The sequence below is a fragment of the Hippocampus zosterae genome, chromosome 11 (assembly GCF_025434085.1).
Source record: "Hippocampus zosterae strain Florida chromosome 11, ASM2543408v3, whole genome shotgun sequence".
Taxonomy (NCBI): domain Eukaryota; kingdom Metazoa; phylum Chordata; class Actinopteri; order Syngnathiformes; family Syngnathidae; genus Hippocampus; species Hippocampus zosterae.
In genome coordinates this window covers 11,481,844-11,509,151 of record NC_067461.1, presented here as the reverse complement: position 1 = coordinate 11,509,151, position 27,308 = coordinate 11,481,844, and the positions used below count along the sequence as shown (strand labels likewise).

The following is a 27,308-nucleotide window of genomic DNA, read 5'->3' as shown; positions in this document are numbered from 1 at the left end:
CAATATCACACACGTTTTATGAAGTAATTTTATGCAAAATCAGTGTCGTGATAGAAATGATTAAAAAAAAAGCATATGGGCAAGAAGGCATCATTTTACAAGAAATAAATTGGAATTTTACTAAAATAAAATCACCCTGTTACAAGAAAAATGTGGCTTTACAGATTCAAGCTGTGTTGTTACGAGAAAAACTAAAAACATCATGATGAACGTATGATAATAATTTATGAGAATGAACATGCATATTCACTGTAGTGATATATTAAAAGAGTCAAATTATTATTTGATGATATTTTCTTTATGAGAATAAAGGTATAGAAGCCATTGAGTACAAGAAAACGAAAGAGAAAAAAATATGAATGAAAGTAGTAATTTTACTTAAAATAAAAAAAATGCAATATTAACAGCTGCGTTAAGTGTATTATCATGAAATAAATGTTTTGGTAATATAATGAGGAAAAAACCTGATGATTAATACTTAAATGACAAACAAAACGATTTTATTTTCATTACTACAAAACATTATACACATTTTGTCTTGTACAGCTTTATTTGTGAGCGTGTGCGTGTGTGTGAGTGTGTGTGTTTTACTAATTTGAGTCTTGAGTCTCTCTGGCCTTAAAAAATCCTTTATAAAGGTTACATTATATCATGCTTATGAAACAACGTTTAAAATACAGCCCATGATTCTTAAGTGTATCAATCTGCCCTTAGTGTGTTTTTTCCCTTTTTTGTACAGTCAATTGCCATAGCAAAGCTAATTAAGGACTAACGTACTTGCAGTCAAGGGGGAAGACATTTAGTTTCTTTTTCTAAATGATGATCTTTCACGATGCAAATCACTTTATAATAAACCTAAGATAGTCCACACATACAAAAATGGGTTCATCCACATTCTGGAAAAAAGAGCTCTTAAACATTCTTTCAGCTCTTACCACAAAAAGAAATAATTCTATATCAAACACAGTGGATGCACTTTCGTATAAGGCGCTGATTTCTTTTTCAAGGACAATTTTTTTTGTTTCTAGATGTTTGCTTGCTCTCTCTCTCAAACGTACTTCTATTATCAGACCTTTATTCAAATGTGTTAAGTCGTCCACAGGCTCTGCAGTAGCCTGATAACAAGGAGTTCCGCAGGGCAACGGCTCAACACAAAGAGCACTGCGTGAAGTCGACAGAAGTAAAGAGCGCCTAATTTTCTCAGAGGCACACATGAAAAAAAGCATTATCTAATCTCATTCTTCTTCGTCTTTCAAAACTCACCCGCGCACAAACACACGTATGGTATACCTTCTGCTAGCACGACCGCTTATCTGAATGAGAACAGAAGGGTGCAAGGCGTGTCACTTCAGTAGGCAAACAAATAATTAACATCATGTTATTCCGACGGGGCTGAAACCCACTAAACAAAGTCATTTCACGGCCTTGAGAGACGTGATGAGGGTTGACAAGGAATGCATCACATCACAGCAGAGAAGAGGGGTCGGTTAAAAACATGACCAAAAGTAAAGCTTTGCAAAAAAACAATAATAATAATAATAATAATAATTACATAAAAATATTGCATTCAAAACAAGCCCATTAGCAATGTCACAAAAAAAGGTCCCGGCTGTATCCAAGTGTTGGTTGGATAGACCCAGTGCGGGACACCAATCACGCTGTACCTCCTTTCCTGCTGCGGACAGTATTTGGCTGCACTTGTGAGCTCAGAGCAGGATGGCTGAAGGCCGCGCTGGGCTCAAACGGATAACAGTCACTGGGGTCACATGTCCCTGCAGGTCCACGGAGCCCCGGAGAGCCAGGAGGACCCTGAGAAGTTGCCCCAGGAATGCCTTGATTTAAAGAAAAAAAGGAAACATAGTTCATTGTTAGGGTTCCCACAAAGAACATTTTAAGGTAATTTAAAAAAATGTAACTGCCTGGCACACGAGATAAATACTTAGTCTGTAAATGAGAGCGCAGTGACACATCTGGCTAGCGTGTACCAAGGCTAGCAACATGCTTTTGCCATTTCATCCTGGTTCGCAATTATTGCTTCATCGGCTTATTATCTTAATTGGGATCCATTTGTCTAAATGCCAGCTGCAGTCGTGACAGGAGAAACATTTTCAGACTATAGAAAAGCAGATATTCATATGCCATGTTACTAGGCAACACTGTGTCGTGGAAATGTACCGGTAATCCAAACAGCTCTTTGTATTTTGTAATGTATGCAGTGGCCTACACAGACCACACACACACTCATGCAAGATCTGGTTGTTACTTCCCTCTATTTTTCAGAGCACGGCTCAGTGTAAGCCTTCAATTATAGCACCCATGTCATAAGCAGGATGCTCACATCATATTATGGAGCGTGAGCCCAAAACAAGGATCACACATCTTCCCACGTCCTCCCCAACCGAAAACAAAACTTGGCCTTTTCATCAACCCCTGCCATCCATCTCCTGCCTAACACCTTGCACCAAACTGCAGCTCCGCTTGTTATCTTGTCACCATCCGCACAAATATGTGCCTGAAATGTGTCGCGGACAGCGTAGGCAACTACTACAACGGCTGATTTAAACCTGAAATGTAGTTAGTGTAGTGCTTCAGTAACGTACCATGACGAGATCATGAGGCACTTCACACGATTGATACGACATGCGGATCAGCAGGTCATACAATTTGTAATTCAAACGAAACACCGTGGAAAGTACTGCATTTCGCCATGTGAGGCTAGTTAGCAAGACCCTATTTCACTGAGCCTCAAGATTGAATGTGTTTATAAACCTCGCAACAATTGGGAAACTATCCCCAGTCATCAACCCACCATGCTCGCCTCCAATCACACGCTCGCTCACTCACTCCCCGTCATGCTCAGTTGCACGATTTTGCCCTTGAGTCGTTCATACGATCACATTCCGATACCTTTGAGGCCTCGCAGACAGTCAACAGGTGGTAAAACTCGATCAACAATTCGCGACAGCAGTAATAGTGCAAAACGACAAAATATTAGAGAAGTCAATACATGTAGACAGTGTAGCAAACCTGCAGCTGTTATGTGAGTAAGAGTTTTATCCGAATATCCGATTGTCGTTGAGGTCATGTATGATCAGGTATTAGTGATTTTTGATTGGATGTGTCAAGTCAAGTCAAGTCAACAGTATTTATAGAGCACTTTCAAACAGCCATCGCTGCATACAAAGTGCTGTACATGGAGCGACTTAACATATACAATAAACAGTAAGACGAATCAGTAATAAGTAATAAGTAATAAGGCGGTAGAAAGTACCAAGCAGTAAAACCAATAGCAAATCTAAGTCATGCTGAGTCAAACGCCAAAGAATACAAGTGAGTTTTGAGGAGGGCTTTAAAGATGGGCAGCGAGGAGGCTTGCCGAATGTTCAGTGGGAGGTCATTCCAGAGAGATGGACCAGCAACAGAAAAGGCTCGATCCCCTCTGAGCCTCAGTTTAGTTCTTGGTACGTCTAGCAAAGACTGGTCCACAGACCTGAGGCGCCGGGCAGGGGTGTAGGGGCGTATGAGCTCAGAGAGGTAAGGTGGCGCGAGATTATTCAGAGATTTGAAAACAAAGAGGAGGATCTTAAAAATAATTCTAAAATGAATGGGGAGCCAGTGAAGGGATGCCAAAGTAGGAGTTATATGCTCCCTCTTACGAGTACCAGTCAAGAGGCGAGCAGCGGCATTCTGTACCAGCTGAAGGCGCTTGATGGAGGACTGGCTGACTCCAAAGTACAGGGCGTTGCAGTAATCGAGCCGGGATGTGACAAAGGCATGAATTACTGTCTCAAAGTGTTCATGTGAGAGGAGAGGTTTTATTTTGGCCAGCTGTCTAAGGTGAAAGAAGCTGGATTTAACAACGGCACTGTCACGTTGTGCCCGAAGCGATTGACAGATCGCTTCGTGCACAACAAAAAATAAGGAAGTGGATCCCCGAGATAGCAGACAGAAAACGAGATCTTGTCAAAGAACAGAAAAAGTCTTTAATACGGAACACAAAATACCCGACAAGAAGAATAACAAAAAGCGCTGGTCAAATAAGGACCAGGGTACAAATAAGGTGACAACAGAAAACGCTCGCGGAAAACAAAAGCGAGGAATATCTGAATAGACTATAGGAATAATTTAAATACAATCAATAATTGGTACGACGATACAATTGCCAAAAGGCTAGGAAGCAATGAGTAATATTAATTTAGTTTTTACTTTCGCGAAGGAACAATGGCGCGGCGTGGAATTCTCCGGCAGTGAGATGACTGCCGGAGTCTCAAAATAAAGGGGGGTAATCAGCCCGAAATTACGGGCAGGTGTGCCGAATGGCGGAGGAGAAGACCCGCCACCTGCTGGCGGACGCGCGACGTGACAGGCACCAATTTGCCGATCGAGTTTGAAATCACTGTCCAGTTTAAGTCCCAAGTTTGAGACCGTTGATTTCAGATAAGGAGATAGGGGGCCCAAGTCTACAGGATGGAATGTACAAGGTCCACTGGGGCCAAACAATATCACCTCTGTCTTCTTTTCGTTGAACTTCAAGAAATTTTGTGCCATCCAGGTTTTGATTTCTTCCAGACAGGATAGGAGTGGCCTTAATGAGAAGGTGTCTTTCTTGCTCAGTGGGACATAGATCTGGCAGTCATCTGCATAGCAGTGGAAAGGAATACCATGTTTCCTTAAGATGGAACCCAATGGGAGCAGATACAGCGAGAACAGCAGAGGCCCCAGAATTGAGCCCTGTGGAACACCACATGACAGGGGAGCAGTGCGTGATTCAGAGCAGCCAAGGCTGACACAAAAGGTCCTGTCAGCTAGATAGGACCTAAACCAATCAAGAGCACTCCCGCCAATGCCCACCAAGTGCTGCAAACGAGTCAGCAGAATACTGTGATCCACTGTATCAAATGCTGCAGTTAAGTCCAATAAAACCAGACACACGTGGTCTCCAGAGTCATTTGCCAGGAGGATGTCATTTGAAACGCGTAACAGGGCTGACTCCGTGCTATGCATCGTCTTGAAACCTGACTGGAAGACCTGATGTGTGAGTCATGGGGTGGAGCCAGTGGAAGGAGGAAGATCGTGAGCATGTCTGCGGCTGACAGGAACGCTAGTTTGAAGTTTTCCGTGGCAAAATTAAACATTGATTTTTACAACAGTTTATCGAGCGATAACTGCGTGTCTTTGTTTCATAGTCCAAGCAGATGCTACAGTACATTGTCTTTTCACTGGTTCAGCACTGAGGCACCACTGCTTGTTTCTTGGGTGAACCCAATTTCAGCGAGATGTCTGGGTTGTTGTCAAAACACTTGTTTGGTGATTAATTAACCTCACACCACAAGTGTCACTGCGGTCTAAATTACCGGTAAGTAGGTATTCAAAATGATAAGTGCAGTTGATGAAATCATACTAAAAGTAGTTGCCTTGAGTTACATTGTTGAATTTCAAAGTATTTGACTAGTGTCGGAGGTCTGTGCAGTGTCAATACTTATGGATTACTTTCCCGTTATGTAGGTGATAATGCTGTGACAAAGTGGCACCCAGTCGAGTGTCTGCTACCCCTATCATCCAAAGTCAGCCGGGATAACCGCCTGCTTATCTGTGACTCTAATGAGGGCAACTGTGATGGAAAACGGATAAAGTGCTAAAGGGAATGGAACCTGATACGTATATACGCACGATTCTTAGCCTGACGGGGAGATTGACTCCTTCACTTGACAAAGTTCACCAGCGCTTATTCTCTTTAAAGTAACTTTAGTCTTGTTGAACATGAATCCATGTGAGATTACTGCACGTGGTTCCCCGGAAAGCTTGCCTTGAAACAGCTGTTCTTTCCACGGGGAGCAAGCGGTACACTTCCTTTAGCCCTGCACATAAATTGTGCACTTACGTGGATGAGATGAACGGCATTAAGGTCAGTCGTAACTTTGCTATCACAGGCTGAAAACCAAAGGGGCCTTGCCCACTTGTCATTGCACCATCACGCCGATGGGGATGCTATTATTCACTTCACGAGGAGAGGGAATAAGCTGACATCTTGTGATGCGATCTCGGGGGCTTCTGTTTCGGAGCAACATTAAATTTGTTGTTTTTTACTCTGTTTTATACACTGGCGCCCTATACATTTTAGATTTCTTTTCAAGATCCTATTATTTGTTTTCAAATCTTTAAATGACCTGACGCCACCTTACCTCTCTGAGCTCATCCACCACTACACACCAGCCCGGCGCATCAGGTCTGGGGACCAGCCATGATTAGAAGTACCAAGAACTAAACGGAGGCTCAGAGGGGATAGAGCCTTTTCTGTTGCTGGTCCCTCTCTCTGGAATGACCTCCCACTGAACATTCGGCAACCCCCCTCGCTTTAAAACGCGCCTCAAAACTCACTTATATTCTTTGGCATTTGACTCAGCATGACTCAGATTTGATCTGAATTTTTCTGTTTGGTGCCTTCTACCATCTTTGTTACTGATTTATTGCTGTTAAAAGTAGCAAGTTTGAAGACTTACAATTCCTGAAAAGTCGATGGCAATTTCCTTGATTCTCTTGATGGCATTTCAAATTAACCTCGTGTATTTCCGTTACGTGAAGCGGCATGGTTTGCTTTAAAACGGGACATAACTGTGCAATGTTTCATTGTTGTGTGTATTGTAAGTCAGGTGAGAGAGTGAGAGAAAAACAATAGGTGCTCGGGAAGACTGAAAAAAAAAGTTTGCTTAAATGCATTTATTTGTTTATCTGCTGTCATGTTTGTTTGTTTATCATGTTTAGGTCATGTTTTTGGTCATGTTTGTTCTGGTAGTGTTTTGGTTATTGATAGTTTTTGTTTCATGGTTTTTGTTTGTTGCTTTGGACTTTGTTTTGGATTTAGTTTTCTCTGTTTCAAATACAATTCGTCAAGTTCACCCTGCTCCTCCCTTCTGCCTGCTTTTTGGGGTCCACCACCACCTCGCATACGTGACAGGTCCGGAACGTATCAACCACGATAAATGGGGGTTCATGGTAACAAGGTATGAAAATGTAATTATCCATATTCGGTCTCATTTGAACTCAAATGGAAATAACTCCACTGTGCTCCTCAGCTAATGCACTGATGGAACAGTGTGCGTGCACAGAATGAGAGGCATTCATCAAAGGGTTGCTGCTAACAACAGCTCAATGTTGAGGAAAGTGGCGAGGCTGAATCAACACACTTCTGCTTAGGGGCAACACTGAGAGAAATTGATTAATAGATGGCCAATACTGTGGAGCAAAGGGACACTGCATAGTTGATATCTTTGCATACTATATTGATAAAAGCATTGGGCCCCACTTTTTGGGGAAGATCTTCAACATGTTGGAGTGTCTGAGAGACTTTGCGGCTGATGGCTCACCCTCTCTGGTCAAGGAAATTCCAAAAACATTTGATGAGGTTGTGGCCTTTGTAGTTTCTATACATCTGAATCGTTCTAGCATGTGTTGATAGCACTTGTTTTGTGTACTTGGGCGCAAAAAGTTTTGGTAAGAGGAACAATTAATGTTCAAGGAGTCTATCGGGCTGGTGAAGGATATAATTGGTTGTTCTGACAATTTCAAATCAACGGGCCCAGATTTCACATAAAAGTAAATTTGCGAGTAAATTGTGGCTATTACATCCGTATACATACGTTATATGCCACGGTGCAATAAAGGCTGGGAAACAATGTTATATCCATCCATCCATGCATCCATCCATCCATGATGTGTTCAGCTTATCCTTACAAGACTCGTGTGCATACTGGAGCCTATTCCAGCTGTCTTCGGGCAGTAAGCGAGGCACACCCTAAACTGGTTGCCAGCCGATCGCAGGGCACACATAGACAATCAACAAGTGTCACAGTTACACCGAAGGACAATTTTGAGTTAACAGTGAACCTACCATGCATGTCTTTTCAATGTGAGAGGACACCAGAGTACCCAGAGAAAACTCACACAGGCACAGGGAGAACATACAAACTCCACACAGGAAGACTGGAACCCAGAATCGAACTCGCAACATTTGCACTGTGAGGGGGACAGGCTAACCCGTCGATCACTGTGCCACAACAATGATAAAGTGTATACAGGTGTAAATAGTTTCTGCAAGCTTTGTTTGTAAAAGTCTTACCTGGTGGTCCCATAGGTCCTGGATCACCTGGTAGGCCGAGACCAACCTGACCTCTTTCTCCTTTTTGCCCCCTGTAGCCTGTGGAAAAACCCAGCAAAGTCTCATTGTACAAATGACTGAAATACTGACAGTGCAGAGTCATGTGTGCATGATGAATATTTAGTTAGTAATGTTAGCAGAAATGCCACGACAAGGTCTTATCCAAGGAGATTCAAGGTGGCAATACACTTCTGACACCTTCACATCTATCCAGGGAATTCTACGCATTAGCTCCTGGATGCTATAAATAACACCCGAGTGACGACAATGTCAAATAGCAGCTCCGTGATAATTTGGAGTGAAGCAGCTTTGCAAGTTGACATACAAACAGGCTACTCTGTTCCCACCGTCGGTCCCCTACCTTGAATAATAAAAGACATACTGACATGCCGTCAAAAAGTGGAAATCATCAAAGGAGCCATCTGTGCGTTAGGCAACGACAGCGACACAGGCGCAAAGCTTTCAACATTCCACAACCGAGCAGAGGCTGATCAGATTGGAAAACGATCAAAGGCGGATTCACTCGACAAACACAATTAGATGCAACACTTTCTAAGGGACGAAATAAATATATACGCAATTACCGGTACTGGGCCAAGAGAGTTAACCTGAATGCTCTCTGAATCTGAATCAAATATGCCAAAACAAGCAGTTAAATAGTCAAGCACAAGCTCACTTTGAAACATGAGTTGGAAATCAAACAAAAAGTTGAGCACTTTATTGCACAAAATATATTGCAACGTTTACCCTGTCAATCCTACAGTATATCGTACACCGTATGTATTTTGCTAGTTAGTCGCCCAAGTCAGTGTTCAGTAACCTCAAAATTATGTTGAACGAAACACAATGGAGGTGGTTGACGTGTGTGTACCAAATTTTATGGACTACAAGCCGCGAACTGCAACCGATGACAGGGGCTAATGGCTCTCTCTCTCTCTCTCTCTCTCTCTCTCTCTATATATATATATATATATATATATATATATATATATATAACTCGCTACGTTTGGGGATAATAAGTGTCTACTGATGTTTAAAAAAAAGCGTCTGTGACTTCTTTATTTGCAAATATTCCAGGTTATAACATGGATTCCCGTGACTATTAATATGAAGCAGCCGATGTATGTCCAAAACTGGTTTTATGGCTAACTGCCACTGTTTCAGCTTTTAATCAGATGCACATCGTTGTACGGAAAGTATGGTATGTTCAAGGTAACCTTCCCACACCACACTCCGGAGACATAGACAGAGCAAGGTGTTGATAAACTACTGTAAGTAATCCCCACAAAAAATGTCCGCATATTGTACTCGGTCTTGGTAAATACTTGAGGGAATGAATAGCTGACGCCATTAACAGCAAACAAGCTGCACTGTTAAACAATTGTGGAGTAACAAAACATCCACTAATTCTGGGGTGGGAAACCCATGTAATTCCTCCTTGGCGGTACAAAGCCCCAAACATTTAGTGATATGATAATGATACTTAATAATAAATATTAGTTTGCTCTCCCCATTATGTTTTTTTTTCCCCTGAATTTGGTTCAGCCCTTGGAGGAAATGGGCCCTGACAGGAAACAGGTTGCGCACCCCACCTTCAAAACTGCATGCACAGTCATTCATTCTTTACCCTTTTCAAGCAATAACCATGCTTGAATGTGTGAATACCCCCCCCCCCCCCCCCCCCACCGCCCAAGAGGCCCTTGAAGTAATGGAGTCAGGACCAGCAGAAGCATGGTGTGCATCTTGTGTGCGCTGACAGGAGCATCAAGCGTTCTGGTGCCTGGCCCTAAGGAGAAACGCTTCAACGCTTACATGTCACAGAATATCTCCGAAAAAGGGCTTGCGATCGCTCTGAAAAGCGAGCGTGAACGAGAAAAAGGGCATGGAGGTTGGGGAGGTGGTTCTTTGTTACAATAATGAGACTTCTTTTCAGCACTCACACAGCCTGGGGGATTTCGCTCGGTGGGAAGAGATACTCCGGAGGAGAGAATACTCTGAACCTTAAGCAAAAAGAAATACTGAACAGTGCATTTGGGCAGTGAAGCAGATTGCTGCATTCAGATTTAACCAACATTGCTATTGTCTCCACATTTGGCTGAGAAAAAAATTTGGCTTTGACTGGCACTAATGGACAAAATAGAGGAGTTACAGGGATTTCAGGCTTGATTGATTGGATCACAGTCCTGCACAGATGAACAATGCATTGATAGGAACATCTATTTGGTCGGGGGGAACAAAAAGCTTTCTGTGAGTACAACGGAAGATTAAATTTTGTGGCACCAGTTATTGCGAATTACTAGAGTACAAAATAGAATCACAGATTCAGTCAGAATCAAATGGACATAACAAAGGCGGTAATACGGTCATACAAAATGATGGCCTAAGAACAAAATGTAGAATTCGAGTGGACCCTCCAAAGTCGAACATCACCTTTGGTACAGTTTGGTACAGTTCAACAAAACGTTTGGGGGAAAAATATGCGTGTACTCCTTCTCAGTGAGCATTTAAAAGATTAATTCAATAAGTGTGGATAGTTTTAGTTCATTTCATTGTACAGTGCATGATTAAATTTTTAAAATACCTGTATGGCAGTTAGGAATGTTTAAATGCAAGCAAAACATTTCCTGTTCACATTTCATCCGGCAGATTTTGTGATGGTTTCTGTTTGCGCTTGGGACAAATAATTTACTTCATATAATTGCCTATGGAGAAAAAAAAAACCTGTACGTGAGTGTGTGTGTGTGTGTGTGTGTGTGCGCGCGTGTGTGGGGGAATGAGGGTGCAACAACTTGGAAGTCAACCAGAATCACAGAACATGTTTGACGTTTAGGATTCCATTTCCTTTAAATGTGTGGTTCTGCAACGTGATGGCGTGGTTGAATTATGCAGAGAATGATCCAAAAATAAAACAAAAAATGAAATATAATTGTGGATTAAAGTGAGGGCAAAGAAATGAATGGTATTTTGCATGCACCCGTATAACAGGCAGTCTGCGGCATTAGAAATCAAACCAAAGGTAGAAAGAGAAAATGGACTGTACATTTAACACGAGGCTTATTTTTCTCCATAACAATTCATTTTGGCAGAGAGGAAGAAAAGGCAAATTGGATGTTCCAGAGGAGCACAGTTTCCAGCAGAGGATGACGAGAAATAATGAGGAAATATTACTCCCAAAACTCTCTCCCCAGATGAGTGGAGTCAACAAAGAAAGAATTAGGAAGTTGTTGAATTTTTGATTTATCAAGGGAGATAGCTTTCCTCTTCCTTCTCAGTAAATATTTATTGCAAGGCTGCATTAAGACCACCCTATAAAACACTCCCTTGCACAGCACAGAAAATAAAACAAATAACCAAAAATCCAGGAGCTGTGTAACAGGAGGCATCAACACAGCACACATATTTATAGTGTGGTTTTTAGTTCCCAACATTAGTTGTATTATTCATGAATGGGAGCAGCAGCATTTCATATTATAGCTGTGTAAACATGTTGTGGTGTTGTGAGGTAGATGCAAAGCTCAGAGAAAAAAAAACAGTTGGAAGAATAAAGCCTGGGCAGTAGGATCACGAACAGTCAGTCCACCCTCTTTCCTGACAACACCCACTCCCAACCCCGCCTCAGATCGAGGCATCAATAATGAGACTGCTTTCCCGTATGCGCTGATAAAACTCTTAATCACAGTCAATTCTTCATTAGTCTTCATATTTCCCAGAGAGTCGCCGTGCGCCACACACTCCTGGCCTGTTTCCTCAGCTGCCCGCCCCTCAGTCTAAAGAGAAAAACATCCCCACAAAATGTAAACGATATCCTTCTGCACATCGGCGACCTGCTGCGGATCTAAATGTAATCTCTCAATCGGCCGTGTGTCAGCCATTTTATTTTCACATTTACAACGACAGACTGCTCAAGATCACCTCATTATAAAGCTGTGTGTGTGTGGAATATGTTATGTATTTAAATTGGAACACTGATGATGATGAGAAAAGGGGGTCGACACCAATGAACGTCTGCTCACTGGCCAAAACATTATGTACAGCTGTACAATGTAACTGAGGAATAATACACCATGGCGTGGGGCAATACGGCCAGCTGTTTTCCAGGCACGATTGGCCCAAATAAAAAATAAAATCCTCAATCTGCATCAAAATGTAACGGGGATCTCCTTTGCTTCCTGCACTAAATGTTGGAAATTAATTGGCTTGATTTGGTACTTATTCACTAACTCACTAACTCAATTCTTTATTGTAGTCTAGCGCTCCTTTGAACTGCAAAGTGTCCTTTATATTTTACTTCCGCCATGACCGTCATATAAGGAACATGTCTCAGGAATATGCGGTATAGTTCAACAAACATCGCAAACGACAGTACAATCACAGAAATACATATATTTGCATCATTTATGTTTTACTAGATTCAACAGTTCATTTTGATGGCTCTTGAGAATTTTCTATGCAGTGGAGAAAATCTATACAGGAATGTTTTTTTTGTAAGGGGGGGGGGGTTATTCTTACTGGATGCCAATCCTCATTTTTCAACAATTGCAGGGGTTAATTTGATTATGATTATTTGTGATGGGTTATTTAGTCATATGAAAACAAACCTTTTGTCTTCCTTCTTGTAAAATGCATGTTATAAAACTATCGACAGAGCTAGCACAATGTTGAAAGAAAGCCTTTTTGTAGAGTACTAAATATCACATCGCTATTGTTGGCATTGCATCATATCATAGTATGCAACGTCACATCAAAATTGGATTGAATCGAATCACAAGTGGACCGTGCCACCGGCAGTGTATTGAGAAATAGATCACACTGGCCTCAGTGACGGAGCGGCGCATCCCGATGGGATAAGATTTGGCAACAATTACCGGTAATAGAATTTCAGTCGGTAGTTTTAAGATGTCACCGTTCAAGCATGCGACTTAGAATTGATGAAATAAAATAAGGCGGTGTTCCACTGCAGATGTTCACCTTGGCCGACTGAGCTCATACCTTGAGGACCAGGAGAACCAGGCTCTCCTGGTGAGCCTGGCAAGCCATCCTTGCCAGGTAGTCCTGGAGGCCCTTGGACTTGTGAGGCTAAAATGCCTGCAGGCAGCTTCTGAAGCATGGCAGGGCTGGACCACTTTTCTACAAGACATGACACAGCAGATGTCAAAATGAAAAGCAGCATAACAAAAAAATAACAGAAAGGGTACTCTTTTGCAACCATTGTACCTTCAATGATCCTTAATATTTCAGTACTGATGAGCATTTTGATTTCTTCCATGAAGTTGGGGTCGCCCTGTCAATAGAGATGATAATTAATTTTCTTCTAAGAGTGAAATGTCAGCTCTAGCATAGTTGAGATAATTGTTTTAACTACATGGAAATCAAGATGCATGTCTTATCCCTCGTCTTAATGAGCTTCTCCAGAGTGTTTGTAGAAATGAGCACGTCAAAGATTATGCCAAGACGATTACGACTATTACTGTCAATCACCTTGAGGGATTTGGGGGAAAATCTGTTATTTAAGTTTTTTTAAACTTAGGGTGTATTGACAATCACACCATTATAGGAATCATTTTTTAAAATTTTTTCAAACGTTTCACATATAGAAAACAATGTCAAAACAGCGCTGATGACCCCCCCCCCCCACCGTCTTTAGATGGAAAAGTGCTTTTTCCTTTTCAAAATCTTACATATAGTGGGTTCTGAAATGCTGTTTCCTTGTAATCAAATGGTCAAAATGACTGCTTTTAACGACAACAAATGGTCACATCATCTTTTTCTTTCTCTTTCCATCTCCTATATGCTGAGCTTCACTTGAGTGCTGATGGACACTTGTGGGATGGGCAGCATAGAACCACGAGAGCAATTACCGATTTCATCAGGAATGGCGCTTAAAAGAATCTCCGGGAACTGTTTCGGGAAGGGTTAGTGTTAAAATAATGACTTACCAAAGGTCCTGGAGGGCCGGGATCTCCTTTTTGTCCCGGAGGTCCACTTGGGCCAATCAGGCCAACATCTCCTGTGCGTCCTCTGTCTCCCTGGACACCTCTCTCTCCGGGAATTCCCGGATCACCCTGCATGAGTGAAACCCGGACATGCAAAACATGTTACTAGCTGAATTAACTACATTCACCGTTGTACTTATACTGTAGCCTTTTGAAAAGGCACTGCCTAATCTCAGGATCTGTTTGTACATGACATTTTATACTAATCTGTCCTGTAATTAAGATGAATTTAAAGAAAGGTTTTATGAAAAAGTTCTGTATTGTATGACCGAATGCAACCCGACTCTAATGATAGAGTGCATTTGAACAACAACAGTTTACCAAATGCTTCCAAGCATTGGAAGGTAAATTAAAAACCCAAACAGACACATGGATGAATAAACCCACATTTAGAGTCAAATATGGGTGAAAACAAATGAAATAGAGGTAGCAATGAAACAAGAGACCAAAAAAGACAGCGAGCGATAATATGATTTAAATAAAAATGATTTAAATAGTAACGCTAATGAGTGTGTATACCGTATGATGGTGAGGTTATATGGCTCATTTTTCATCACAAATATTCCACTGAATTATAAAACTGTTTATGGGCGTAATTGGTTACTCTGTGACGTGTACAATATGTGCTCAATATAATACAGTACCATGGGAATATTTGTGCACAATATTCATCCACTTTCTATGTGTTTGTCTTCATTTGGGTCAAGGGTGAGCTGTGGAGGCAGGGTACACCCTTGACTGCATGGGAGTCAATCGCAAAGCACATATAGACAAAGAATCCTCCCCATGGGAAAATCATGAATGGGCCTGACTGAGCTGAGATTCAAAAACAGAACCCTTGAGACTGTGAGGCATATCAGCATCTCACACTATTCAGTCGTAGAACCCCCCAATATAGCTACCGGTACTTACACGTTCACCTTTGGGGCCTCTGTCTCCCAGTCTCCCCGGTGCTCCCTTTGAATTAGAAAAATATAACAACTCAACACATGACAGGATACAAAAAATACGGACAGCATTCTCAATGCTAAAATACATTATTTCACACAACACATTGTTTTATTCATTAATAAAGGCACACATGAATACATTTCTGTCTACCAGAAATTCATACGCTTAACCAAAATTAGGAGAAAGTTTTTCCTGACCAAGATGGAGCCTTTTCCCCGATGAACGAGAGCTGATTGCTTATTACCCAGCCCAGGTGTATTGTTTGTCTAGCTTCCTGCAGTCTTTCACTTTCTGCAATGTCACGGCTATTCTGCATCAACACAGCTGGCTTCTCTTTACTGTATATGCAGGAGCAGGGAGCGAAAAGTGAAGCTCTTGAGCTGCATGTCACAACATCTTGTGTCTTCCAACCCCACCCTGTCACCCCTCATTGCTTTCTTTAAGCGCACGCACTGAAACACCAACGGGAGCATCCTTGTATCCATTTCTAGCCGGATTAAAGTATCCATGTAAAACAATCTGGCATATTATGTGTATTTTTTTTAAAGGGCAATACTCCCCTTACCTTCTTTAATCTTAACTACTTCCTATTCCCCAAAGCCTGATGAGTGCTTTAAATGTATCGTCTTGCCTATTGACTTGCTTCCCAGAGATTTACATGAAATCACAAATCTAAGGCGGTTGGGCTAAAGAAACAAAACCACCTGCTAGATGGCACTGTTTCTCTACCAAAAACCAGCTGGACAGCAGGGTAGTGAGACGTAACAAGACACTGCAGTGTAGGGATGAGAATATCCAGGAGGAATATCAACTAATAATCAGAGGAAGACAATAAACTATTGGGGCAGTCATTAGTATGCTCTGTGACATCATATTGTAAATCATAAAGGAAAATGTGTAGTTACTTCTGTGTTTCGCATACCTTCTCTGTATGATAATTTAGGAAACTGTATCTTACAAATTTGATGTGTTGTCAAAAAGCAGATTGTCTGTCTCTGTTTTTGTTTCAAACATTGATGAATTGCCTACTAGCATTAGCTGTGTTAGTGGAGTTAAATCAGCAAAGTCCTATATCTGCAGGCTTCCGTTTAGCTTAATCATTAAAATGTGAAACAATGTATGCAAATTGGTTTAATGCACTCAGGTAGCTTGAAAGAGGCGCGGTTGGGATAAAAATCTGCAGTGCCATCTCGCTGCAGCTCGACGGACGTGAAGCACTTTCCATAAGGGGATTTTGATGGTGTGCGCACAACTCACCTTGTAGCCGGGAGTTCCATCTTTTCCAGGTCTGCCCTGCTCAAGGTGCGCAACACAAACAAAGACATTTTGTATCAGCTCATTCGATTGGATCAGCGCCACTGCACCCCGGCTAATCTCCAATTTAATGGGATATCTCATGGATCCTGATTGCTTAGCAAATGCTCTTCCATTGTACGCTTGTCGAGGGAACATTACAGAAACCATCTTTTATGGTAATTACATCGAGGGATGTAATCTTCTAAATGTAATGGCACACCCATTTTTAGCCGTTGTTTGTGTATCATGTATTTGTTACCGCTCAATGGTGAAACAACACCTTCTGAGGTCCTTTCAAGACCGCTGTGTTGGTCAAGGCCTCGTTTACGGCGTGGGAATCCCGCTGTGGCGCTATGGGAGCATGCAGCTGTGATTATAAGCGGAGGCCAGTAGAAATCATGTAAATTCTTACAGCAACACCTTGGGGTCCCTCAGGTCCCGGGAACCCCGTCTCTCCAAGTGGCCCCCTCTCACCCTGTCAGAGAACAGAGAAGAGCCACAACGCGTCAGTCGGCAGTGATAAAGGAATGACGTGCAGATTGACAGCTCAAAGAGAGTTGGAGGCTGCTGCTCACCGGCTCTCCTGGGATCCCTGGTTCTCCCCGAGGGCCGGGCTTCCCCTGTCAATCAAAGCCAAAAGAAAAGAATCATCAGTGTTTGACAGACCCTCATTGGTGTCATATGTGGAGGGACTGTGCCGCTTCTCATTTATAATAGAACCGAGCTGCAGAGTACAAACACACAGCAGGTTATCCAGTGCGTATTAAAAAAAGCCTATGTACCCCTGTTTGAATGCCAGGCTTTTGTGATATAAAGAAATGAGACCAAGATAAATCACTTCACAATTTTTTTTCACCATTGATGTTATCTGTATCAGATGCAAACAACAAATTTCGGAAAAATCATTTTTTAACTCTTGTTAAAAGCAAGTTGGCACACACTTGCCATCGTTTAAACTTCTAAAGTCTGATTTACCCAAATTAAGTTCAGATGTTGTAGTAGACTTTTCCTCACATTTTCATGGTCAAATCTAACAGCACAAGTCATGGTCCAATTTTATATGACATAATTGTCTTCAATACAAGGAAATCAAGATGCATGTCTTCCTCATCTTAATGCTCTCCTCCAGAGTGTAGAAATGGGCATGTCAAAGATTATGCCAGGACGATTGCAAATACTAGTGTCAATCACCCTGCAGGGTTTTGGGGAAATTGGGGAAATTTATTCAAGTTTTTAAAACTTGAATAAACACTTTTCAACACAAGTCATGGTCCAATTTTGTGTCAAGTCAATTTTAGCGGGAAAACTTCAGAAAACTGTGTAACATCATCTCAATTGGTTATTTTTCTTCCCCTCCCAAAATGTATTCCGTTTTTGTTTCCATAAGAGTTACATGTTATTGCCCCCCCGAAAACAAAACAAAAAAACATTTGAAACGATATACCTTGGTCGCTTTTTTTTTTTTATATGACAAAAACCTCACATTGAAGCAGGGATTTACACCCTTTTTATATGAACAATATCTGAACTGATCTTGTGTAGAGAGTGGAACCTAGGAAAAAAACAAAACCGTTGATTAAGCTTTGAGTTGCATGAGTTGGCATGAACAAACGACAGCCAACAGGGTACATCTGCACCATTCATGCAGCTCTTGTACATTTTTTTTTAACATTAAAACTCATTCAGTACCAGCTAATTCTAGACCAAGTCTTAAAAGATGTTTAAAAACGTCTTTGGGAGTGAATGACTTAATTAAGATACAGACTTAGCACATCTGCCTCATAGTCAAGTGGTCAGAGGTTCATCTTGGCTCAGGCGCTCCTGTGTGAAGTTTGCATATTGGCTTGGTTGTCCTCCGCGTACCCGCCATTCTAAAATCAAGCGAGTTGTGTAAATGTGATGTGAATGGTTGAATGTCTTGCCCTATGATCGAGTTAGGCTGGAGCTCACCTATAACAAGCGTGAAAGAAAACGCATACATGGATGGACAGTGCAGGTGTACCTAATGAAGAAACCGATAAGTATGACTCAAAGGAAACGACTTACTGTAGGGCCTGGTATTCCAGGTGCACCAGACAGACCAACATCACCCTGAAGAAAACGTTGCAGTCATGTCAGACACACAGTGCATATAAAATAATGCAGTGTTTTTATGTTTTTCCACATCATTGTCATGCTTTTGACAACAGGATAGCACAAATTGAAGGTTAATTTGAAAATAGCATGATTTCTATCCACTATCACAAAAGCTGATGAAGATGATCATAAAAGCTAATGAACTTGATGAACACTTTGCAGGTCTTCACTTCAACAGCATTTCTTTAAAAGACAAAATGCTCCACCTCGTCACTACACCAGCAGCTTCTGCACATGTTTGACATATGAAGTTTCATGCAATGATATTTTGGTCGAAAAGTGCTACATGAAGTTGACTTACAACACCCACAACATCTCGTTATCCTCTCCTCAACGACAAGGCTTGGCAACTGTCATATATTATCATACATAATCACATCCTGATAAATAAATGATTTTATTTTGGTGCTCTGCTCCCCTTCAGTGGTGAAAGTGTAACTTTCAAACCACAGTTGTGAAAAGATATCGGTAAACATGTTTGTGTTGACAAATGAAATGAGGAGAAGTTAACTACATGGTTGCTTTGTCCATTACTGGTTCAAAATCTTTGTTGGAAAATGTAAAAACAACCACCGCAGAGTGAAAAGCTTTCTAAAGTGTGCTATTGAATGGCTAATTAGAAACTTCACGCTGAGGGATTAAGAGTGGCAAATTTATTGCCAGAGGCCCAAAAAGTCACCCCACTCTCGATATGCAGCTTTTTGACGTATTAAAAATAAATAAATAAAAAATAAAGGAAAATGTCGGAATCTGTCCTTTACTGTATGTATTTTATATTTAATACAAATCAGTTATTCAATTAAGTTCAACAAAAAAAAAAAAAATAATGCTCCACTTTGCTCCACAGGCTTTATTGTTTTTATGAGATGCTTTAGCTTACCTTAGCACCCGGTAGACCTTCCAGCCCGGGTAATCCCATGAGCCCCGGTTCCCCCTACAAGTAATCACAGATGACACACTCAGCTGTGTAAATGTGAAAAAAATAAATAAATCACTGTTTGTGAAGACTAAAATTGGTTTCATCTGCTGTTGCTATTTTGGGCTGATGGTCTTGTCAGGGCAGTTGATGAGTTCTTTGAAGGAGTGGTTATTTTATGGCTGTCAGTAACTGTTAGGGCATCAAATATGGATCCAAACTAGGTGACTCACGGTAAATTAAATTCTGCATGATCCACAATGTCACACATTTCGATCTTTGCTCTCGGCGTCACACGTCAATATGAAGATGATCCTGAGGGTACCATACTTCAGGCTCAATGCATGATATTGTATGATCTATGGCTTGCGCTGTCACAATTTGTGGGCTGCGGATGAGACGGAGAAAGAGCCGCCCCATTTAAAAAATCCTAATCAGGCTTACTCTGCGCCCTAAAAATAGAGAGCTATTCGCAGCTGCACGAACAAGAGATGGCCTCTATTGAGCTCATTTTGTTCAAGCTGCCATGAAGAAACGCCATTATGTGGAAAAGAGGGCCAACTGGCGCTGACATAGATGGATTGTGCAGGTAATTGTCACACATGTAGATTGTCACGAGTAAGGGAGCGCGTTTAAGGGGAGAGCGGTGCAACCAGGGGGATCAGCTGTGAGACGGATTGAGGCAATTCCGCCACAGCACTGGGGCTGCTCACACAATTTATTAAAATGTCAAATTAAGATCAGGGTGAAAAATCACAGCGCAACAAAACAATAAAATCTACAATTGGCCCCAAGAATTCACTGTGATGGCAGCAAAGTTGTTTCCAGGTCGGTGTGGATTGTTTTCAGGCATCAGTAGGTGGGGGAGGGGGGTCGTAGATAGGGGCGCTTTTGAAGAGTGTTGAAGATACATGGCTTCCCGCAAGCAAGACAACGTGGTCCTACGATTTCATATTTTCAGGAGACATAACAGTTTGCGTGTGTGTGTGTGTGTGTGTGTGTGTGTGTGTGTGTGTGTGTGTGTGTGTGTGTGCGTGTGTGTGTGTGTGTGTGTGTTTGTGTTGGAGTTCAGCAGGTGGAGGCTTCAGAGTGCATCGACTTATATGGTGAGTACGCACATTGATTGAAATAAACCAACAACTGTCGGGTGACTCTAAAAGAAAACATCAAATAAACAATCTTTCATTGAAGAAAAACAAGTTTCAACTCACTGCGAGTCCTTCATCTCCTTTGGGGCCCTTCAAAAAAAAAAAAAAGGACAGATACATGTGACACTTGCTCTCATTTAAAAAAAAAGTACAGCATGTGATTTCAGTCTGCGCTAGTAATTGAAACTCAGAGGACGCACCTACCAGCCATAACATTATGACCACTGGCTCTATGTAATATATTCAACACAAGAGCTAAAAAAAAGTATTTATAAAGGGGCTTTTCCACAAACAAACTTGCTGCTACCGCTTGGAGCTTCTTTCAAAGCGCCACAAAGTATTATAAAAACTGCTGTCGTTGTAATGACAAAATGGTGGGTTAGATTTTGAATCGTTTTTAAAAGATAAATTGGTTGTAATATGAATTGAAGTGACACGCAAGCTGAAAAACAGCTGGCTTTTCTTTGAGTAATCTCCAAGCAGTCGTAAGCACAGTATTTTAATTACCGATATATGACTTTTTGGGGTTTATCCAATTCATTTCAGATTTAGAGTGTGATATCGTTTCCAAATGGAATCTATGGCATTCCTGTGTCTCAGGAAAACTCCATGCTGCATGAATGGCAGCCAGCCTGAGACTTCAGTGAGTGAGACCTCTTTGATGGGTGCGCACATGTGAGTCACTTATACACGGTGCGTGGGCCGGAATTTGGGAGTCATTGCGCATAGGTAAAATTACGCAAGCCAGGCGCTTAAAAAAGACCTACACACGAATGGGAGCATATGGCGCTTTGTGAATTTCAGTCAGTATAAATCATCCTGTTTAGAACACATATATCATCACATTTCCAGGATGCTTAGTACTGAATATCATCATGTTTAGAAGTGGTCAATCATCAAATGTTCTGCGGTTCATAATATTCATCATGTTAGATACATGATGTAAATTATACATGTATTGTGCTACATGTAAATTACCTAGACTGAAGCAAGTCAATAAAGGAGGCAGCACAGGGAGAGAAATCCTTCAGATTTAACCGTGGTTCAGGTTTATGCCCCGCCCCTCTCATGTGTTGTGGAGGATTGATCCCTGTGGGGCTTTAGATTGGATGTCTCCCTGGGCCTGAAGAGATTACAAACTGCCTGATAAGGAAGAGCAGTGCAAGGGGAATTTCAAAGTGGACCATTCTGGCTTGACACTATGTGGCTGAACTCTGACTTCCACTTGCAAATCGCTGATGTTTTGTGCATCCCCGGGGCAGGTCAGAAACATCTGTGTGAGAATCGGGAAGGGGACCAAGCGGCAGCAGAAGCTCTCAATGAATGTGACCGAGTGTGATATGACGGCCTCAGAAGCTGAGATAACACTGGCTAGCCAATGGGATATTTTTTTCTTATATGCCTCTCTAGAATCAACATGTCTGCCTGCTGACGTTTCTTCATGGTGCACTTTGAAGGAATCACTCCAGGCATAACGATGATTATACTTACCGGTGCACCGGGAGCCCCAGGGGGTCCTAAAATAGCTCCACCACTCTGAAAAGACACGATTTTGACACGATGGCTTTCTATTCCAAAATATGGGTCAAGTGAATTTTAACCATAGGCATGGATGTTTTCTGTCAAAATGATTGATGGCATTGCGCTGCGCACTTCATGCATCATTGTATCACCAACGCTGAAGAAAGGTATTTACCTGCCGCTTGTATAGACTGCTCATCCCATTGCCCTCCACATAGGATATACCCTAAAACACAATAGTGCATCTCATCACATTTCATCCAACAGAACGTCCCTGCTGAGATTCTTACGCATCGAGACTTGGTACAGTCGAGCCCAGGCAGGTATTTACCCCTTAGCCTTGAAAAGCTACGCAGAAACGATCAAGGCCTCATTTGGTGATTTCACAATGACACGTGATGGGGGAGAAAAGAATCAAATGATATCTGTGAACATCATGAACCCAAACGTATTCCAAGAAGGGAGCACAACTTTTGAAGAATGAGAATGAGGACACAAGCGAGACTTCTTTGGGTCCGTGTTCCAACGCTAACTTGTTTTTGCCCGATTTTGAATGAATGATTTTAAAACAGAAAGGGAGTTAAGGTGCTCATTTAGACGCAAGTGGATGCCTGTGCCCTTTTCAGGCCACTGAGCCATCCCCTGTCCTTCCAGACTGCACTTTATGAGGCTAGGGTGCGTGGGGGTGTAAGGCAGGTTCAAGGGGACGTCTGATGAATTATAGATTGGCTTTGGACGCGCGTTACACTTACTGGCCTTTTAGAAGAAGCGAACATGGTTCAATGCCAGCAAACGGGTTCTCACAATGTCGTCATATTTGTACTTGTTTGTCATTTTTTATTTTATTTATTTATTTATTTATTTATTTATTTTTTGTTCTCGTCTCACAGTAAATACTGTTATGCGGAGTGAAAGCAGAATCAGGGTCAGTTGTGCGTGGAAGACACATCAAGACAATCTTGTGACCTTAATAAAAACATTTGTTGAACTGTTTTCAGTCTGCTGATTCACAAATAAAATTGCCTTGAAAAAAAAACCTAAATAAAATCACAAGGAAAGAAAAAAACACTGCAAAGAGGACATCATACAATCAATCATGAAGTGCATATCCATTAAAAAACTTTGAGATGGAAAGAAGTTCAGCTTATTCTTTGTCTATTTCAGACCGTTACACTTTTTGTTTGAAAAGTGATTGTAATGTTTGATTGTCTATGTATAATACCTAGATCACATTCAGATTTTGTGTGTACAACAGTACTTGAGTTAGGCCAAAATAATTTTTCTTTAATGTGTACTTGACTAACAGCCATTGTAGGTCATATTAGTAACATCCACCCATTTCCCAAACTGCTTATCCTAATTAAAATCAAAGAATAGACCTCAGTAATAATTTTGTCATGTCATGTTCTGTGTGTGTTTGTTTTGTTTAAGCTCCAACTAGACTGAAGCGTGTTTCTCTCCAGCAGGCTCACCTGTTCCTTATTCTAATCAAGCCTGTTCAATTATATAAGTACTGCCATGCTCCCAAGGTCTGGTCGGATTATTGACCTTGCTCACTGCCTCAAGTGCTATTTTCTGGACCTTCTTGTTCTTATTACTAATTGCTCTTGTTTGTTCAGGTTCTGTTTTTGTAAGTGTTTTTGTTCTAGAGATTTTTGCTGATTTGGTCACGTGTATTTGTTTTGGACTCTTGCTAGTTCATTTTGTGTATTCTTGGGTTCTGTTGTAACCTTGCCTTTTGTTTTCCTTCCTTTTTGTTGGCATAGATTTCTCTTTGTTTGTCATTTATTTTTCTTGAAATATTTTTGTTACGGATCTGATTTGTGTCTACCTTTGTGGAATCCCATCACCATCCAGTTCACCCACGAGCTGTGTCAAATTTATCCTGATTTCCTCTTAAAAATGGAAGTGGATGTTGAGTCAAATAAATTCTTTCAATAACACATTCTCTGTGGCCCAATTAGTCTAAAGCCGGTATATAATGCATCTGTTGAATAGGAATTTGGCAGCAAAATCCACCCGTTATTATCCATTCAGAGGGTGGCCATTTTGCCACTTGATTTAGATACTTCACGATTTAGATACTGCCACTTGAAAATGACTTCACAGTTGTTCACGGCTCAGGTCACACGTCCAAACTCAAAAAACGGGTGAATATATTTTTGTACAGAAAACTTTTGACTTAGTGCATTTGTGATTAGCAGTTTGTTTGATAACTTACTGGAGGTCCTGGAAGGCCTGGTTGACCAGGAGGTCCCTCATTTCCCTGTCGAATACAAACCAGAAAGATATATATATATATATATTTTTTGAGAAACCAGTCAAATAAAAAATATGTTCTAACCACATTTTCAAGCTGTTGCAATTCATTAACATTAAAATAATCCATAAAAGAAAACAACTTGAACATAGTAAAATTTAGAAACATACTAAAGGGAAATACAAAACTAATGATTAAATAAATAAATAAAAATCTCACTCTTTCCCCTTTAGATCCAGGTTGACCCATTGGACCTGGGCGACCCATGATCCCCTGCAAACCATTCAACATCAAAATTTGTGTCATTAGTTAGAAACCCATAATATTGGATTTTTTTGACAGATTTAAAAAAAAAACAGGAATATCTTACCGGCTCCCCAGTGCGACCTGTCACTCCTGGAAGTCCTGGGACTCCAGGGGGCCCCTGAGACAGAGGCAATTCGTCACTTAGATCAAAATTGAACAATAACAACATACTAAAATTTGCAGACGGTTGAGTGCACCTGAAACAGTGCTCTAGACATCTTTTTTTTATTTAACACATACACATTTAGGGCAGGATATATTCCTTACACCTCAGATAGCATAGAATTGGGAATTGTGCCCCTCAAGCTTCCAAGAGTTTTTGACAAGTCACATTAGATTAAAAAGGTCATCACATTTGGCAAAGGAATAACTGAATGTCAATCTTGTGCCAACTTCTTCTACTTTTTTGCACTCACCTCATCGCCCTTATCTCCTGTGGGGCCAGAGAAGCCTCGCTCTCCTTTCACTCCCTGTGGTGGGGCAGAACCAGTGATCCAGTGATGGAAATTGAGTACTTTGTGTGTGTGTGTGTGTGTGTGTGTGTGTGTGTGTGTGTGTGTGTGTTAAAAAAACAGCATGTAAACTTGAAAATGTCTTTCTTATAGTACACAGCTAGAAATTGCTTCCTTGAATCAATGTAGAGCAGCACTGTTTCCATAGCAACAACTTTTGCGGGAACTCCATGTCAGAGCACAAAAGATGTCCTTCTCCACAGCTTATGAGGCTCAATGGCATTTTTGAAAATCTAAAGTTACATGCAATGTGCTAAAAATGTCTACATTATATCCATGTGTTGTGTTGATATTTCCATCCAACCTTTGGACCTTCCTTCCCAGGATTTCCCATTGGACCTCTCACACCTGGATCTCCCTGTTTTGAAGACAAAAACACAAATGAATAAAGTGCCATCACCCAAGCATATACTGTACATTGGATAATTTCAAGCAATCATGTAATTCCCATTATTCTTTCCTCAGAAAGAAAACAACAAAGTCCCACCATTTGCCGTTATAATATACTGTAAAGCTTCCTTGTCAGAGTTATTACTGTATGTTAAATTATATTTTGAGTGCACTTATAAGAGGATCCATGACGGAAAGTGTACATGTGTGTTTCTTAAATAGCTGTTTCAAATAATAAATGGTTAACCAGGTCCTGTGATGTGAACATTTATGTTTACAAGTACACGGAAAATGTCCAATTTATCAATCCAATAATTGACCTGATGAGAGTGACTGCCTTTACAGCAGCACCTATGCTTTTTGTTTTTCTACTTTCTTCATTTCATAAATTTGCTGGTGTAAATTGGGAATTTCTCCGTTGTGAGATGAATAAAGGTTTTCTTATTCTAATTATTGTTTTTATACCAATTTGTATCAACCATACTTAGTGCATTTAAATGACAACCAAAAAAAAACATCATCAGCTCAAAACAAAGTTGTATCCAAAAGTGGTTCTTCTCTTGGCTGTGTTGGGCTTCTATTACGCTTGGCCAATGGAGATGCAGTGCATGTTGAAAATATGATGACATAAAACATGTCACTAAGTCATTGAGCAATGTGCTGTTGACAATATATGGGAAATGCAAAATTACTCCAAAATGCAAATAGTTTGATCCAAAATTAATTCAGACATAAAACAAGGATTTATTCTGTTTAAAAACAAACAAACAAACATATTTTGCGTGTAAATACGTTTGGCACGAATACAAAAAAAATCACTTTTTAGAAACTGTTAATTCCTCTGGGAGGGGACCGACCACTACTCTACCCCCTGTGATGGCAGTTTCTCAGCATGTCATTTTTTTCCCCGTCTGTAAACTCTTCAATCATTTTTGCTGTAATATGAGCCCAATAACGACTGAGAATGAGACGCTTTAGGCAGCTTCACAGATTTTCTGTGCCTGACCTAAATGTTCACCGTCAAGTATACAAAGAGCAGCAATAACTTTGCCCTTATTTTATTAGTTGCAAAATCCAGTGTGACATTTTAACCCATATAGCGAGACAAAACATGTCGTAGGTTCACACAGTTTGATTCTTTTTAAGTCTGTACTCACAAAATATGAACATGAAATGAATACACAGTCTACACCTAAGATTTTGTCTTTCATCGGGTAAACATTTTGTCAACGCAGCATATGACGTTAAGTATGAAAATGGTGACATCATGCCCCCGTCTCTTCTCCTCTTGGTTTAATGCAAAGTGACACGATCGGGTCACAAGTATTCACAGCATCTTACTAATAAGTCACATGTACCTTTTCTCCCACCATGCCGTCATGTCCGAGCACTCCAGGGGAGCCCTTCTCTCCCTTCTGCCCAGTCAGCCCAGAAACTCTCATCGGGCAAACACTGCAGGCATTCTAGCAGCACATGGAGGTCAATGGAGAAATCCAGTGTGATCACGCAAATAAGAACACTGCATTTTCATCATTTATAATGTTTCATCCCGGGGTGGAGGACAAGACCCGAGCTGACACGAAGTGTTCTTTAAATGTCCGCATAGCAGAAATAATGTGAACCCAGCAACGGCGACTTTCATCGAGGTGAGTGCTGAACTTTGTCAAACTCATTGGTTGCGACATTTAGGCGAGAATTTTAAATATCACCATTCCTGATCCATT

The 27,308-nt window shown here is 41.1% G+C and overlaps 1 protein-coding gene across 1 annotated transcript in view; it reads right to left on the bottom strand.

Annotated features, from left to right (window-relative positions):
* Positions 1 to 613: 613 nt before the first annotated feature.
* The window catches only part of LOC127610410 (collagen alpha-1(XIX) chain), a 99,051-nt gene continuing 72,356 nt past the window's right edge, over positions 614 to 27,308 (bottom strand). The window contains exons 31-50 of the mRNA XM_052080567.1: positions 26,943 to 27,047; positions 25,499 to 25,552; positions 25,099 to 25,152; positions 24,747 to 24,800; positions 24,596 to 24,649; positions 24,338 to 24,382; positions 22,292 to 22,342; positions 22,087 to 22,131; positions 20,659 to 20,685; positions 19,412 to 19,465; positions 18,442 to 18,486; positions 16,971 to 17,015; positions 16,808 to 16,870; positions 16,357 to 16,392; positions 15,061 to 15,105; positions 14,092 to 14,217; positions 13,370 to 13,436; positions 13,145 to 13,282; positions 8,117 to 8,194; positions 614 to 1,832 (exon numbers count right to left, since the gene is read on the bottom strand). Coding sequence (XP_051936527.1) covers positions 1,654 to 1,832; positions 8,117 to 8,194; positions 13,145 to 13,282; positions 13,370 to 13,436; positions 14,092 to 14,217; positions 15,061 to 15,105; positions 16,357 to 16,392; positions 16,808 to 16,870; positions 16,971 to 17,015; positions 18,442 to 18,486; positions 19,412 to 19,465; positions 20,659 to 20,685; positions 22,087 to 22,131; positions 22,292 to 22,342; positions 24,338 to 24,382; positions 24,596 to 24,649; positions 24,747 to 24,800; positions 25,099 to 25,152; positions 25,499 to 25,552; positions 26,943 to 27,047 — 1,365 coding nt within the window. The 3' untranslated portion in view covers positions 614 to 1,653. The remainder of the gene's footprint in view (positions 1,833 to 8,116; positions 8,195 to 13,144; positions 13,283 to 13,369; positions 13,437 to 14,091; positions 14,218 to 15,060; positions 15,106 to 16,356; positions 16,393 to 16,807; positions 16,871 to 16,970; positions 17,016 to 18,441; positions 18,487 to 19,411; positions 19,466 to 20,658; positions 20,686 to 22,086; positions 22,132 to 22,291; positions 22,343 to 24,337; positions 24,383 to 24,595; positions 24,650 to 24,746; positions 24,801 to 25,098; positions 25,153 to 25,498; positions 25,553 to 26,942; positions 27,048 to 27,308) is intronic.